The 14,269-nt window shown below is 36.0% G+C and overlaps 1 protein-coding gene across 3 annotated transcripts; it reads left to right on the top strand.

Moving 5' to 3' along the window:
* Positions 1 to 521: 521 nt before the first annotated feature.
* On the top strand, positions 522 to 13,444 carry LOC110723122 (transcriptional corepressor LEUNIG-like). Of its 3 annotated transcripts, none has more exons than XM_021902427.1 (18): positions 522 to 874; positions 1,630 to 1,727; positions 1,822 to 1,931; positions 2,460 to 2,948; positions 3,031 to 3,113; positions 3,500 to 3,578; positions 3,668 to 3,743; positions 3,943 to 3,992; positions 4,192 to 4,500; positions 5,595 to 5,816; positions 6,197 to 6,442; positions 6,552 to 6,669; positions 10,390 to 10,499; positions 10,603 to 10,752; positions 11,413 to 11,568; positions 12,032 to 12,148; positions 12,429 to 12,635; positions 13,011 to 13,154. In XM_021902427.1, exons 1-18 carry the CDS (start codon positions 843 to 845, stop codon positions 13,152 to 13,154), a joined length of 2,796 nt encoding a protein of 931 aa, XP_021758119.1. In that variant the 5' UTR covers positions 522 to 842. The 3 variants fall into 3 exon arrangements, with proteins under 3 accessions (XP_021758119.1, XP_021758120.1, XP_021758118.1); XM_021902428.1 differs by having other exon boundaries at positions 3,028 to 3,113; positions 3,668 to 3,734; XM_021902426.1 differs by having other exon boundaries at positions 843 to 874; positions 3,028 to 3,113; positions 13,011 to 13,444.
* The last annotated feature ends 825 nt before the right edge of the window (positions 13,445 to 14,269 follow it).

Genomic DNA, 14,269 nt, shown 5'->3' with positions numbered 1-14,269 from the left:
TAATTTATTGAACTGAATTAAGCTGAACTGAGTAACATTTTAGGGCCGGTTCTGATTTATTGAACTAAACTGAATATTTATGAGAGAAGGAAATTAAGAAATGAAATGAATTAAGCTAAAGAGCGCATATCTTAAATCATTAAAGGAATATAAAGTAAGTCACGAGAACATAAGATGAGTTTCCATCATCTATAAGTAAAGGGATTCTTTATCTATCCCTCTATCTTTAAACATTAATTTACGTAGTTGGACCAACTTAACCTATAGTCCTATAGTAGATGTTCTTGGTTTAAAATGATCTTTTATCTCATATTAAAAAAAAAAAAAAAAAAACCAAGAAGTTCAAAGTGCATAGGCATAGGGGCAAAACTTGTACAAGTACTGAGTACATCAATGTTCACTTCTTTTTTTTTTTTTGAACAGTCAAACAAAAATCAAAATGAGTGAAGACAAAAAATTGGAATAGAATAGAGCAGAAGCCCCTAACAAATAAAAGATGTGAAATTACTCATTTGGGCCAATGTTTTTTTCCTGAAACAATGAGAATCTATAAAATATATCATTAATTATTAACATCCTGTACTTTTTTTTCTTTACTGTATTTTTTTTTTAATTTTCCTAAATTCTTCATTTGTCCAAATTAGAGGCCCTCTGCTTCTGTTCTCTCTGTTCAGTTGAGATAGATTTCTCTTCATTCTCTCTCTTCTTTCTCTCTCTAAACTTCAATTTTTTTTCTGACAATAGAAAAAGCTTTGCCCTTTATTGTTGTTGTTCTTTCTTTGAGTTTAACTATTTAATGAAGAACTGACATTGTCAACTGAATTTGTAATTTCTCAACAAAAATGTCTCAGACTAATTGGGAAGCTGATAAAATGTAAGCTTTCATACCAAAAATCTCATCTTTCTTTCAACAAATTTCTTCTTTTTTCTCTTGTTTTTCACTATCTAACTAGCATGCGGTACTTTTGTAGTTTTAATTTTTCTTTTGTTTTTTCTGCATTTTCTTCTGGATTTATTATCTGGGCACTTCTAATTTTTCTGGGTTTTAGTTTTTTTCACCAAAAATCTCATCTTTTTGATTATTAATTTATGAGAATTGAGAAACAAATTTACTTTCTCTTCTTGATTTAGCTTCTGGATTATTTTAAGCTTTCTGGGTTTGTTCAGTTTCTGCATCACATTGTTTCTGACCATTTTTTTTTTTGCTGCTGTTTCAGTTTAGGTTTAAAGTTAGGGTTTAATTTTTTGCTAATTAACAGTCGTAAACCCACAAAATTCACTCCTTAATGTCTACTTATGGTTTTAAAGTCTTGGGAGCTGTATAAAATGGTGCCTCTTTAGTGTGCATGCCTCCATTTCTGTGATTTTGTGCAATTTTCTATTTGGTTTTAAGGTTTTTGGGCTGATGAATTGCATAATTTCTGTAGTTATTTTGGTTCAAAACAAAATATAATGTGGGATTCTTGGAAAATCACAGAATTGATGTTTGTTAATTTCTTGTCTAGTTGGGTGAATGTAATTTTTTTTTTGCTTGTTTTTAGTGTTGAATTATTGCATTATTTGTGTTGTTAAAGAGTGAATTTTTGGAAAATCACAGAAATAATGTATGTTTATTTTTGTAATTATCAGGTTAGATGTGTATATTCATGATTATTTAGTTAAAAGGGATCTAAAGGCTACTGCACAAGCCTTTCAAACTGAGGGAAAGGTCTCATCTGATCCTGTTGGTATGATTTCTTGCAAATTTACTGCTATTGTTTCTAGTTTTTATTTTAGCTTTCAACACTTTATTTTTTGAAAATTGAGACATGGTATTTGCAGCTATTGATGCACCTGGTGGATTTTTGTTCGAGTGGTGGTCTGTCTTCTGGGATATATTTATTGCCAGAACAAATGAAAAACACTCCGAGGTAGCTGCTTCATATATTGAGGTTGGTCTGAGAAGTAGTATGTGGTGTGATTGCTTCTTGTATTATGTGTGTATCCCATTTCGTGTTATATCTTAATATGCTTGATTGGCATGGGCCGCATGGGCAGACAGCCAATCTGGAAATGAACCTACAATTGTATTTAGGAAACTATAGTAGAAATCTGGTTTGAGCTTCCTGTAACTCTCACATATTGCAAAGGGTCAATACTATTAACTTCAGTAAATCTTTATTTTTTGGTATGAGCCTGTGGTGCAATGTTTGATATCAAAGCAAGACCAGAAGTGCATTTTACTACTTACAAATTACAATGCTTTACTCTTTAAAAACTAATGTTTGCCTGTCGAATTTCAAATGTTGATGTCATTAAGAATTTTGTTGAATCTTCACTTCACCGGAAACTTTTATGTCGCCTTTCTATAATGTATTACTGCTGTCCTCTTGAGTAATGCTAACTGCATTGTATTGTGCAACTAGAAATTAAATCTTAATCTGGACTTTGGAGCTTCTGATGTGTCCCTGAAATTGCAGACTCAATTGTTAAGAGCAAGGGAGCAGCAGCAACATCCTCAGAGTCAGCAACCGCCTAATATACAGCAACAACAGCATTTGCATATGCAACAGATACTGATGCAGAGGCATGCACAACAACAACAACAACAACAGCAACAACAGCCGCAACAACATCAGCAGCAACAACAACAACAACAACAACAGCAGCAGCAGCAACAGCAACAACAACAGCAGCAGCAACAACAACAGCAACAGCAGCAGCAGCAGCAACAACAACAGCAGCAACAACAACAACAACAACAACAACAACAACAACAGCAACAACATCAACAACAATCCCAAAGAAGAGATGGTGCTCATCTTAATGGCAATGCTAATGAGCATGCAGGAAATGATCCTCCTACTCGACAAAATTCTGGCACTGCAAATGCCATGGCGACCAAAATGTACGAGGAACGATTAAAATTGCCCCAACAAAGGGACTCATTGGATGACACATCATTGAAAGTAAGTTGCTCCTTTATATCATCATGTTTAGTGTTGTGGATTCTTTGTGATAGTCTAACTACAAATGCACTTCTTGCAGCAGCGATTTGCTGATAATGTTAGCCAACTCATGGATCAGAATCATGCCACTATACTGAAATCAGCTGTTGCTGGCCAGCATTCAGGGTCTGTCTTCTTCTCTTTCCCTCTCCTTTTTGATGATTGGTTAAATATTCCAGCTTTACATTGTAATGATCTTGTTTTAATGGAGTGCTATTTATGTAGATTAGCATCCGAACATCATTTTCCATCTAGTGAATTGGTTTGAATATATTTTCTTGATGTTTGACTTGGTAGCATTGCAATTTTGTTATTTTAAGTAGTGTTGTAGCTCTTTGTTAGCTATATTCTGGATTTTGCTGCTCTGATTTTAACCTTTGTTCTTGGTTCTTTGTCAGGTGAAAGACCTTTCATTTTTCCACTCTTTAAAATTGAATTATAAAGCTGTTTACTTGGCCATTCTTCAATGTATTTTGAACAATTATATGATTCTGTTAATTTGCTATTTGCAGGCAAGTTTTGCATGGTTCATCTGGTGGTATGTCTCAGCAGATGGCATCTCGGAATCAGCAGCAGCCGGGGTCTGTAGCAGTAAGTCTTCTTGCTCGGTTTCCTTCCTATACTGCCTTATGCAGCGCTCTGCAGTTGACATGGTCCAGTAATTTCCTGATTTTGAGCAGGACATAAAGACAGAAATGAATTCATGCTTGACTCCTCGAGCTGCTGGACCTGAAGCATCATTGCTAGGTATTCCTGGTATTGTCTGTGATACCCTTGAATCTAACTAATGTATTACTGGCTCTAATAATACTTGAAATGATATATTTCACTTGGATACTGCTCCTACTTTAAGGTGGCAGTTTCCAACAGTATTCTACTTTGATCGTGTAGCTGTGGTCTGGTGGCCTTTTCCATGTTTATTTGGCTCATGTATTACATTAACCTCTTGAATCAGGTTCAAACCAAAGTGGTAATAATTTAACATTGAAGGGATGGCCACTCACAGTAAGTCTTTTTAAGATCAAATTAATTTGAGTCGTCCATTATTGGTACATTTGCTCCAGCCTTGTAATTATACTTGTAGTTATTGCAGTATGTAGTTGTATATTGTTAGAGTCTGTACAGTTGTACACAGTTATCATTCTAATTTGGGATTTGTGAAAGAGCCCATAATTGATTCCTGACCATATTGTCCCCTTGTTAGGGATTGGATAATCTTCGACCTGGGCTTCTCCAGCAGCAGAAATCGTATATGCCAACTTCTCAACCCTTTCACCAACTTCAGATGTTGTCACCACAGCATCAGCAACAACTTTTGCTTGCCCAACAGAATTTGACATCAGCTTCAGCAAATGATATGGAAAGCAGAAGACTCAGAATGTTGTTGAATAACAGAAGTATGAGTTTTGGGAAGGAGGGATTTCTCTCTGCAGACATGGTCCCAAACCTCGGATCACCCTTGCAAGCTGGTTGTCCTGTTGTACCCCGTGGAGACGCTGATGCATTATTAAAGGTAATCATCTTCTGCTTGGATTTTTGTTGATCAGTAGGATTCGTGCCAAGCAAGCTGTTCTAGCTAATGATTTTCTCCCAAGTATTGATTTTGAAAATGTGTAGTACTCAACTAAATCAACATTAAACTTACTAGAACTGCTATTCAAATATTAAATATATTACTTTTTTGTAACAACATTTAACACTTCTTCCGTTTCTTTTTTGATGATACATTTAATTTAGGCACACTTTAAGGATAGGAGAGAGAATGTTAAAGCTAGTGGGTAGACCATGTGCCTAGCTCATTTAATCAAGTGTGTAGTGGAGTCAACTAAAAATAAACTTCCCAAAAAGGAATCCGTGTCAACTAAAAATTATTCTCAAAAAGGTATACTCGTCAACTAAAAAACAATCGGAGGTAGTATATTACTTAATCATTTCAATTCTTAAATGTCAGCTCAGATGATATTAACCATATCGCCCTTATTGAGGCTCCATCTTAGAACAGGGTGAGTTGGTGACCAATTTTTTGTAGCCTAACCATTATGAATGTTATTAAGGCTGTTTCATGAAGAGCCTTGTTTTTCAAGACCTTGTTTTTCAAGGCCTTGTTTCATGAAGAGCCTTGTTTTTCAAGGGCGCACAAGACAAGACATGCTGAATAATTGTCAAAGCCTAGTAGTGTTTGTTGGTGAAGCATGTTTAATGTCGGACATTTGAGCCTTATAATGTACCCAGTTGCCTGTAATTTAGTACTCCCTCCGTCCTTATTTGTTTGCCCCATATGGATTTCATGGTCTTCAAGAAACATCTTCAAACATTAATATCTCCAATTATGTACGCAAACAAATTATTAAAAATTGATACTCTTAAAGTAGACGGTGAGAGAACACGATACTACATGACCAAATTATTTTTTACGAAGCATACATTAGTGAGAATTTGTGATCATAGTTTTGAAGTTTGACCCCAAAACATACAATGGTGCAATTATAAGGGACGGAGGGAGTATGTAACATCTTATGATGGAATGGATGCCTTAAGTCTTAGTTAAGGTTGTTGTGTAACCAGTGCTCTGCGAAACTAACTCTTTGCGCTTGTACTATTTTCTAGATGAAAATGGCTCAGTTGCAACATCATCATCAGCAGCAACAACAGCAGCAACAACAAATCAGTCTCCACCAGCATCAGTTTCATCAACTTCAGCAGAATGGACTTTCTGGTCAACCTTCTCAAATTTCAAATCATGCTCTTCATCAGCCTGACAAGATTGGTGGAGCTAGTAGTATTACCATGGATGGTAGCTTATCCAACTCGTTCCGAGGGAATGATCAGGTCTAATATTTTTCCTAATCCATTGTTAATTTAACTCTACATGCTTCCTCAGAGCTGTTCGTTTAAGTACAAGTCAGTAATAATTGGAAATTTCTATTATATTATATGCAATATTTAATTTTATCATCTTGTTGGTGCAGTAGTACTGTCTTTTAGTTTTGAAGGAATATAATACCTTTGATTCTCAAACTACTTACGAGTATTTTCTTTCAGATACTTGGAGAGAGTTCATCTTTTGATCTAACAGATGTAAACAATGATAATTATTACAGTCTATAATGTGAAAGACAATGATGACATTTCCTAAATTATGATGGTGGCATGGTCAAGTAACACCTTTGTAATTGTATGGGTTCCTAACATGATTTTAATTTATTAAGGCTTCAAAAAATCAGAATGGGAGAAAGAGAAAGCAGCCTCTATCATCTTCAGGACCTGCAAATAGCTCTGGAACTGCAAATACTGCTGGACCTTCCCCAAGTTCTGCTCCTTCAACCCCCTCAACTCATACAGCTGGAGATGTGATGTCAATGCCATCCTTCTCTCATGGCGGCAGCACTTCAAAGCCAGCACTAATGTTTGGTACTGAAGCAACTGGAAACCTTACATCACCATCAAACCAGCTGGTGAGCAAATTTTAATTATGTTTTGCTGATAGGCAATATTTTAAGCATTGCACAACCTCTCATCGGCATTTCACGCGAGCTCTAAGATGGCAAACATCTGGAGTTTCAGGTTGATATGGAGCGTTTTGTGGAGGATGGGACTCTAGATGACAATGTAGAGTCATTCTTATCGCCTGATGATGCAGACCACAGAGATTCAGTTGGCCGTGGCGCGGACATAACCAAAGGTACGTTGGAATCATTGATTTGCATACTTCACATCCCACTGTTTCAGAATATGAAAGAGGCATTTGAATGCTTGAGTTAACAGCTGATATGAGCTCTGGAATTAGATATAGTTGCTAAAAATATAACAAGTGATAGACAACAAATGACATGCATTTCCTGATGGCTTTCCAACTCCTTGATGCCCGTACGTTTAATTGTGAAATCTTATATAATGTTGAATTCTATTGTAACAATATGGCTTCTTCATTCTGGTCATTGATATCTTACTAGCCCATATCTGATGAGAGTGTCAGCCTATGCAAATTATTCATCTCAATATGTCTACCTCGAAATTTAGCCACTTGGGAAATATTTATTGCTGAGTTTTTAAATAGATTTAAACAAGTCTTCACGACTCTGATTTTATGTCACTCGGGAACAAATTAAAATCTGTACATGGTCTTGATTTCTTGCTATCCATATTTACGTGACTGAGTACATGACTTGAAGTACTTGTATTATCATTGTAACTGATAGGATCAGGGGCCCACAAACTCTGCTATTAAACAGTATAGTAATGCTAGACAGAAAATAATAAAGAACATAAAAGAACTTGAGATGTATTTTATGCAGAAAACCTCTTATGCTTGGAGTTCAAAGGGCGACGTTATGAATAGTAAAGCATTGTTTGTTTTCCACCCTCTTATATCTGCGAATATTGTGATGATATACCACTTTGGTTTGAGGATGAGCAGTATGGTTCTTAATGGATCCATATCCATATGAGTGGTGGTATGTGGTAGTACACACTTGATGGATTCACCTATTTGGGTGTAGAAGTTGGCCGCTTCCTATGAGAGTAGTGGGTTGATTATCTAGAGCACCTATGAGCATCCAGGGAAGTGTGTACGCGCAAACTGTCTGACTGCAGAGTAACTTATTCGTTAAAAGATGAATACATGTTGTAAGATTTTGTATATTGTACAATTCTCCTTATGACGATTCATGTTAGCCAACCCCAAATTATTTTGGGACTAAGGCTTTGTTGTTGTTGTTGTTTTAGAGTTGTAAGTGCGTAGTGGAAGCAAATTAAAGAGGTTGAGGATGAGAAGTGTAATTAAGGTGAAATAAAAGGCAAGACAAATAGTAAAAGAGACGATATACTTCAAAGGAAAATCATAATGATATTTTACTACGGTAACTCTATTAATTTTAACATTAACTTTTAAGAAGGGAAAAACGGGGTAGGGGTCACGTGGTAAAAAAATTAAAATAAAAGAGGGGGAGAGAGTGTTGACTTACTGATGGGATCAGGTTATACTTCAAAGGAAATACAAAAGTGATAAAAGGTGGATTCCCGCTATCACACACCATACCAACTAAAAAATTTGTACTAGGCTTTACTCAATGTGTACGTGGTGAATACAAGATACTCAATATCTTTCTCAATTTCCTCAATCTCACTAAAATTAGGATCCAAGTTTAATAACGAGTACACAATGACTTTAACTCCTATAAGCGCATAAAGTATCTTCCCCAAGGGTTTCTCACCCCTCTTCTTTTTGGGTTGCGTAATATGACAACTAACCCCGTTGTTTATATTAGGGCACAAATATAATGTTTAGGTTGAATACATTCAAGCACATAGAAGCTAGTAGTTGACCATGGCACTTGAAGTTTTGGGTTGTCTATGGCCTCTGCCTTTTTCTCACGCTATAGCTTGACAGTGGCTAGTCTTCACGGACTTAGGTAGGTTGTGGCCTACCTTTGTATCTTTTGAAACTCATATAGATATGTATGATTTCATATAAGCTGTCTCTTCCACCACTATATTAGATACTTAGTTAGCTAACACTTAGAACACAACAATCTCCCACTTGGGGCTAATTTAAAGGTATGGGATTGGACTCACATTGGTTGGGGGTTAATGCAAGGTTTATATAAGACAATGGGTTCTCCTTCATTTGATATTTTGGGATGGTTCTCTTAATGTTCTCAATACAAAAAATCTCATGTTGCTCTCACATGGATAAAACACTCTCTTCATTACTTGGACTTACCACACTCGTGTGCCGTATTCATCATGTTGATTTTTAATTGACGTTTTCTATAGACACTAACCTTACAACTACATTTCTCTCACTTGCCACCCTCTTGGGATTGCATTCAGTGTTTGAAAAAGCGCGCCTAAGGCGCTTCTAGGCGCTGAGGCGCAAGGCGATAGGGGGTAAGCGCTTTTTTTGGCCTGGCAAGGCAATTTTGATTAGGTGCACCCGAGGCGCACATGAAGCAAAATTCTCCTAATTTTTTTCAAGTATTTATATAGTGCGCCTTAGGCGCACCAAGGCGCTGCATATCCCTTATCGCCTCAGCGTGCCTTGAGCTTTTTTATACATTGATTGCATTATATGATAACTTACACAAGAACTTATATGGAGGTCGTCTCTTCCTTATTCTCTCCATGTGGGATTTAAATTGCCTACCCCAATAGGGGCCACGTTGTGCGCAACATGCTATTGCTGCCTTTCTCTCGCTATGACCATAGCTTGGTTGTGGCTTGTTTTTGTCACCATGTGAAGGTTGTGGCCAACCAATAATTGGATGGCGAAGACGTATGCACAATGCACACTCTACATTCGATGAACATCAAGCATACAACCAAAGTACAAGAAAACTAAAACCAAATAACATAAGCTCCAATTAACATAACATCATCATAGTTATAGCTCTTATGTTTATTGGAGCTATTTATTACGAAGTATGTCATTTGGTTTTGGGTATGATGTTCAAGTTGTACATACGCCTCTATCATCATATTGCAGTTCTTCTTCCACGTCTCCCAAAATCCTTTTTCTTCCATCATAGATTCTTACTACGTATTAAATATCTCCACACCAAAACCCTAACAAATGACCTCCCTATGATCTAAACACAAGTAATAACACTAACTTTATATTTACAAAAAGTAATCGTCCTATCCTTTGAAGTATCACTTGCACTTCATTTCCTTTCAAAATTGATGTACATCCAAATTAGGAAATTAAATTTATAATTTTTTTTTTATTTTTTTTTTGTTTAATATAAGTCCTACCGACTTAGCAAGTATAGCAACTAGCCAACTATGTAGTATCATGTAAAGTTCTAGTTCCTTTAACTAGGGCGGCTAACAACCTAACGTGCACGATGCGCGCCACTTTGCTAGACATTATTAAGGAGCTTTTTGGTTTGACCCTATATCACACTTTAGTTGTTGGTAGCATTAATGAGTAAAAATTTGGAAACAAATATCTTTAGGGTATAAATGACCGTACACTATTTTTCAGAACTAGAAAAAGGCAATTAATTTTATTAAGGGCGAATAAATAAATAAATATTTTAAAAGTATAATTGTTCAAACACTATAATTGTAGATAAATGTGTAAATAAACATTTTAAGGGCATAATGATCTCAAACACTATTTATAAAAGTTTAGTCATATTTTTACAAAGTGCAAGTATGTATATAAATTTTTAGGGGCATAATCGTCTCCACTATTCATAAGAGTGTAGTCACCCTTTTTAAAATCTAGGGATCAAGCTAACGTAGGTGCACAAATTTTATCAGCCGGCATAGTTTGAACTTTGAAGTAGTATCCACTTGAATTGTACAAATCAAGTGGCAAGATTAAATGTCTACATATAAGTTCGTTTGGTGCTTAGTCAGAAGTTAATTTAATTCTGCTAATCTGTCATTGCTTTAGGATTTATGTTCACAGAAGTAAACTCTGTTCGAGGGAGTACAGGCAAAGTAGTCTGTTGTCACTTTTCGTCAGATGGAAAACTCCTTGCCACAGGTGGCCATGATATGAAGGTGACTATTTAAATAAAAGTGGGCCAAATATTTTATGAGTTAAAAGTTGCTTATTTACTAAATGAATATGACTTTACAGAAATATGTTGAAATTTTCATGTAGGCTGTGCTGTGGCATGCTGATTCATTGAAGCCCAAAACTACACTTGAGGAGCATACAAAATTGATAACTGATGTCCGCTTCAGTCCTTCCATGTCACGCCTGGCGACTTCATCTTTCGATAAATCTGTTAGAGTTTGGGATGTGGAAAATGTTAGTGCACATTTTCATCTTGTTGTCTCCTCACTGCAAATTGCTATATTATTGTTTTGTCCCATCGTTAAATATGTCTGTGTTTTTCTCTGCTTGATCGAACAAGTATCCTTTATTTTAAACATCAATTGATTTTTCATGCTGTTTGTTATCTAAGTATCCAAGATTCTAAGAATTAATTATCCGGTGATCTATGCTGTTGACTAGAACTCAATGCTTCCTCAACATAAGTAGTTCATGTTAAGGCCCCGACAATTTGCAGGTTACTTAAAACCCACATTTTGTCTCAGAATGCATATTGGGATACTAAATCATGTCATCTGGCTGAAGCAGTTGTTCTGCAGGTCAAAATTCTTTGTAACATAGATGCCTTCTCTTTGAAAAATGCTAACTTATCATTTATTTCAGTTTTCACTGGCAATACTATGAAAGATCCAAGGAAACATAGATGGACCCGTTGGCTTGTTAATGGAAATGACAATAATAGATTTGTTTTTATCATTGTCTGCGATGCTTACATAGTCTATGATTGATTGTTGCATGCTTAGTTTTTCTCTGTATTATGTTTTTCCCTTTCCTTGTCCTAGGTTTGTGTTTTGTTTGCAGAACTGACATTTGTCTTATAGAAATTACACTGATGGGTAAATATTGTATTTTCAGCCTGGCTATTCGCTTCGTAATTTTATGGGACATTCTGCCACTGTCATGTCTCTAGACTTCCACCCTAATAAAGATGATCTCATCGGTTCATGCGATGGGGATGGTGAAATCCGCTATTGGAGTGTAAACAACGGAAGCTGTGCCAGGGTCTTTAAGGTGAAATTCTGTTGAACCCCTCAACTTTGATACCCCTTCTGCCTTAAATCTTATTGTAGTTTGTAGTTGTCCTCTATAAGAAATGCAAAAAAATTTAAGGGAACATCAAGCATTTGTGATTTGACCCTCAGTGTCATTTACATGCAAGTTTTGACTATTAATCATTCAAATTTGTGGTATAATGAAAGCTTTTGCTTTTTTATTTCTGTATTATAATTATTATTATTATTGGAAACTTGACAACTTTTGAGCATTCAAAAAGGGTAAAGTTAACAATTATTATAGGATTGAGGGTTATCAGTCTTTTGCCCCTCTCTTATAATTGTTGCTATGGAGGACATTGCTAATTTGCTGTACACCCTTTCAAAGAAACAGAAACAGAAGGAAAGCAAAGTAGCGAACATGAGTAGGATATGATTAAGATTATAAGAATGACATTTCTTTCACATTATATTTTATGCAGGGTGGCAGCACCCAGATAAGATTCCAGCCCTGTCATGGAAGATACCTTGCTGCTGCTGCAGATAATATTATATCTATACTTGATGTGGAGACGCAAGCTTGTCTGCACAGATTACAGGTTGGCCTTTATGTTTAATTGAACATCAAGACTTCAATGGTGGTTGCTATTTCCTGATTTTGTGCAATAAGATGAACTGCATAATTTTTAATGAAAGTTATTCCTTGGTCCCAATTATTACATTTTCATTTCTTGGTTAGAGTTAGAAAAGGTATAGCTTGTGTGTTTATGCATGGTTTGATGTGTATTATATAATATGCTTGCTGACATCAAATGTTTGCGCTGTTTTTCTTTGCATATCTTGGCATGTGAAGCTTAAACTGCATGATTTTCGTTGTAGGGACACACAAAACAGATTCATTCTGTATGCTGGGATCCCTCTGGTGAATTCTTGGCTTCTGTCAGTGAGGACTCTGTTAGAGTCTGGAGTCTTGGCTTAGGAAATGAAGGTGATTGTGTGCACGAGCTGAGCTGCAATGGAAACAAGTTTTACTCGTGTGCTTTCCATCCTACATACTCTTCTTTGCTGGTGATTGGATGTTATCAGGCAAGTGTCTAAACTCTAATATCATTCTCTGATGAATGGGAAATAATAAATAAAGAATTGAGGAGGGGGGGGGGGGGAAATGTATATACGAATTTCATCAGTTGGAAATCATAATGGATTGAACCCAGGTTTAGTGCTCCCCATTAGCATAAATTATATTTCTTGGCAATAATCACTGAACCAAAGAGTATATATGAATTTTAAAGCTAGTCAACAAAATAGATTGTTAATCAATAATATTTGTGGGAATACCGCACCCCCTAGCTCTGCTAATTATTATCCAGAAACAGCATTTTATGAGAAGTGGAATTTTCCTTGTATCCTCCTAATGGTTTTGAATCTAACATAATTATTATCCTGTGTGTGTTTTTGTAGTCTATGGAGCTTTGGAACATGTCAGAAAACAAGACGATGACCCTATCAGCACATGAAGGGCTCATTGCTGCGCTAGCTGTATCTAGCGTAACAGGTTTGGTGGCTTCTGCTAGTCATGACAAGTATGTGAAGCTCTGGAAGTGAGTCAAATGACTAATTATTCTCCCAAAATTAGTAAAAGATTAATATTTTGAGTTTTTGACCCATTACAGCTCCATGAAGCTCCGGGCTGTTCTCTGGTAATTTTGTGACGTAGTTAGGCTTTACCCCTCCGATGTAAGTTTTAGGAACAACTTTGAACTGAACTTGTTGATTGGCACTTTTCATTGGATGCTTTGTAAAACTACTAGGTATGTTGAGAGCTAACATGTATCATCTCATAGTGAAAATCACTGGAAATTTAACTGAACTTCCTGCAGTAGCTGTTTTGTATTTCTTTTTGCTTGGTTGCTCACGCTCATCACAGGAACAAGTTGTGCTTAACTTGGTATGTACATGGAGTGCAAGAGTAATATTTCAAAGAAAAGGGATCGTGAGATTCGTGACCACTACTGATCCAAACCTTTTTAGAGTTTTAGCCAGTGAATAGTGAATACGACGTATCTCTGCCAAAAATATCGAAGCATTGTACATTTCCTACCCCAACACCACCATGTCTACAACTGCCCACACCTGAAAACACCAAGGCTACCACATTATTTGAGCCACCAAATTTCATTGGAAAATTGATGTCATTTGTTATAATTATGACTTCTCCTCTTTAAAAGGTTTTAACTACCAATTAACTCAAGGCGGTTTTAATTTTAGGGGAGACCCTTTCAAAATGACCCATAACTTGTTTTAATTGTTTTTAATATACTAGTTAATAGAGCCACGTGTTTTGTTTTTGATAGGTGCTAAGAGCAACTCCAATGGTTGAAAAAAGGGACTAGCTTGCAAATATTAAAACTCTTAAACTAATAGCTATACCATTGTTGCACATCTTGCTGATTAGCTTTGGCAAGCAAATTAGCTTTGTAGAGCTAATTAGCTTGGTAGATATTTATTAGATAAAAAATATTTTAAATTTAAAAATAAATTAATTTATAACTAGCTTAACCATTGGAGCAACAAATAGCTAGAATTGTTGTAGCTTACAAAGATGATTTGACATAACAAGCTATTATATGAATTAGCCAACCATTGTAGTTGCTCTAAAAAAAAAGAAAAACTCTTGATTGCTTTGGGTTGGCTTCAGGGGCTTGATTCGTTGGTTGTAG

The sequence above is a fragment of the Chenopodium quinoa genome, unplaced genomic scaffold (genome assembly GCF_001683475.1).
Source record: "Chenopodium quinoa cultivar QQ74 unplaced genomic scaffold, ASM168347v1, whole genome shotgun sequence".
In the NCBI taxonomy this organism is placed as follows: domain Eukaryota; kingdom Viridiplantae; phylum Streptophyta; class Magnoliopsida; order Caryophyllales; family Amaranthaceae; genus Chenopodium; species Chenopodium quinoa.
This window is presented reverse-complemented; position numbering and strand designations above follow the sequence as displayed.

Bases quoted from the DNA above. Each gene is read 5' to 3' on its own strand.
- LOC110723122 (XM_021902426.1), top strand. From the start codon at position 843: ATGTCTCAGACTAATTGGGAAGCTGATAAAAT. The intron at 1,728-1,821 runs GTATGATTTCTT...TGGTATTTGCAG, and splicing joins GGTCTCATCTGATCCTGTTG to CTATTGATGCACCTGGTGGA. The intron at 2,949-3,027 runs GTAAGTTGCTCC...CACTTCTTGCAG, and splicing joins TGGATGACACATCATTGAAA to CAGCGATTTGCTGATAATGT.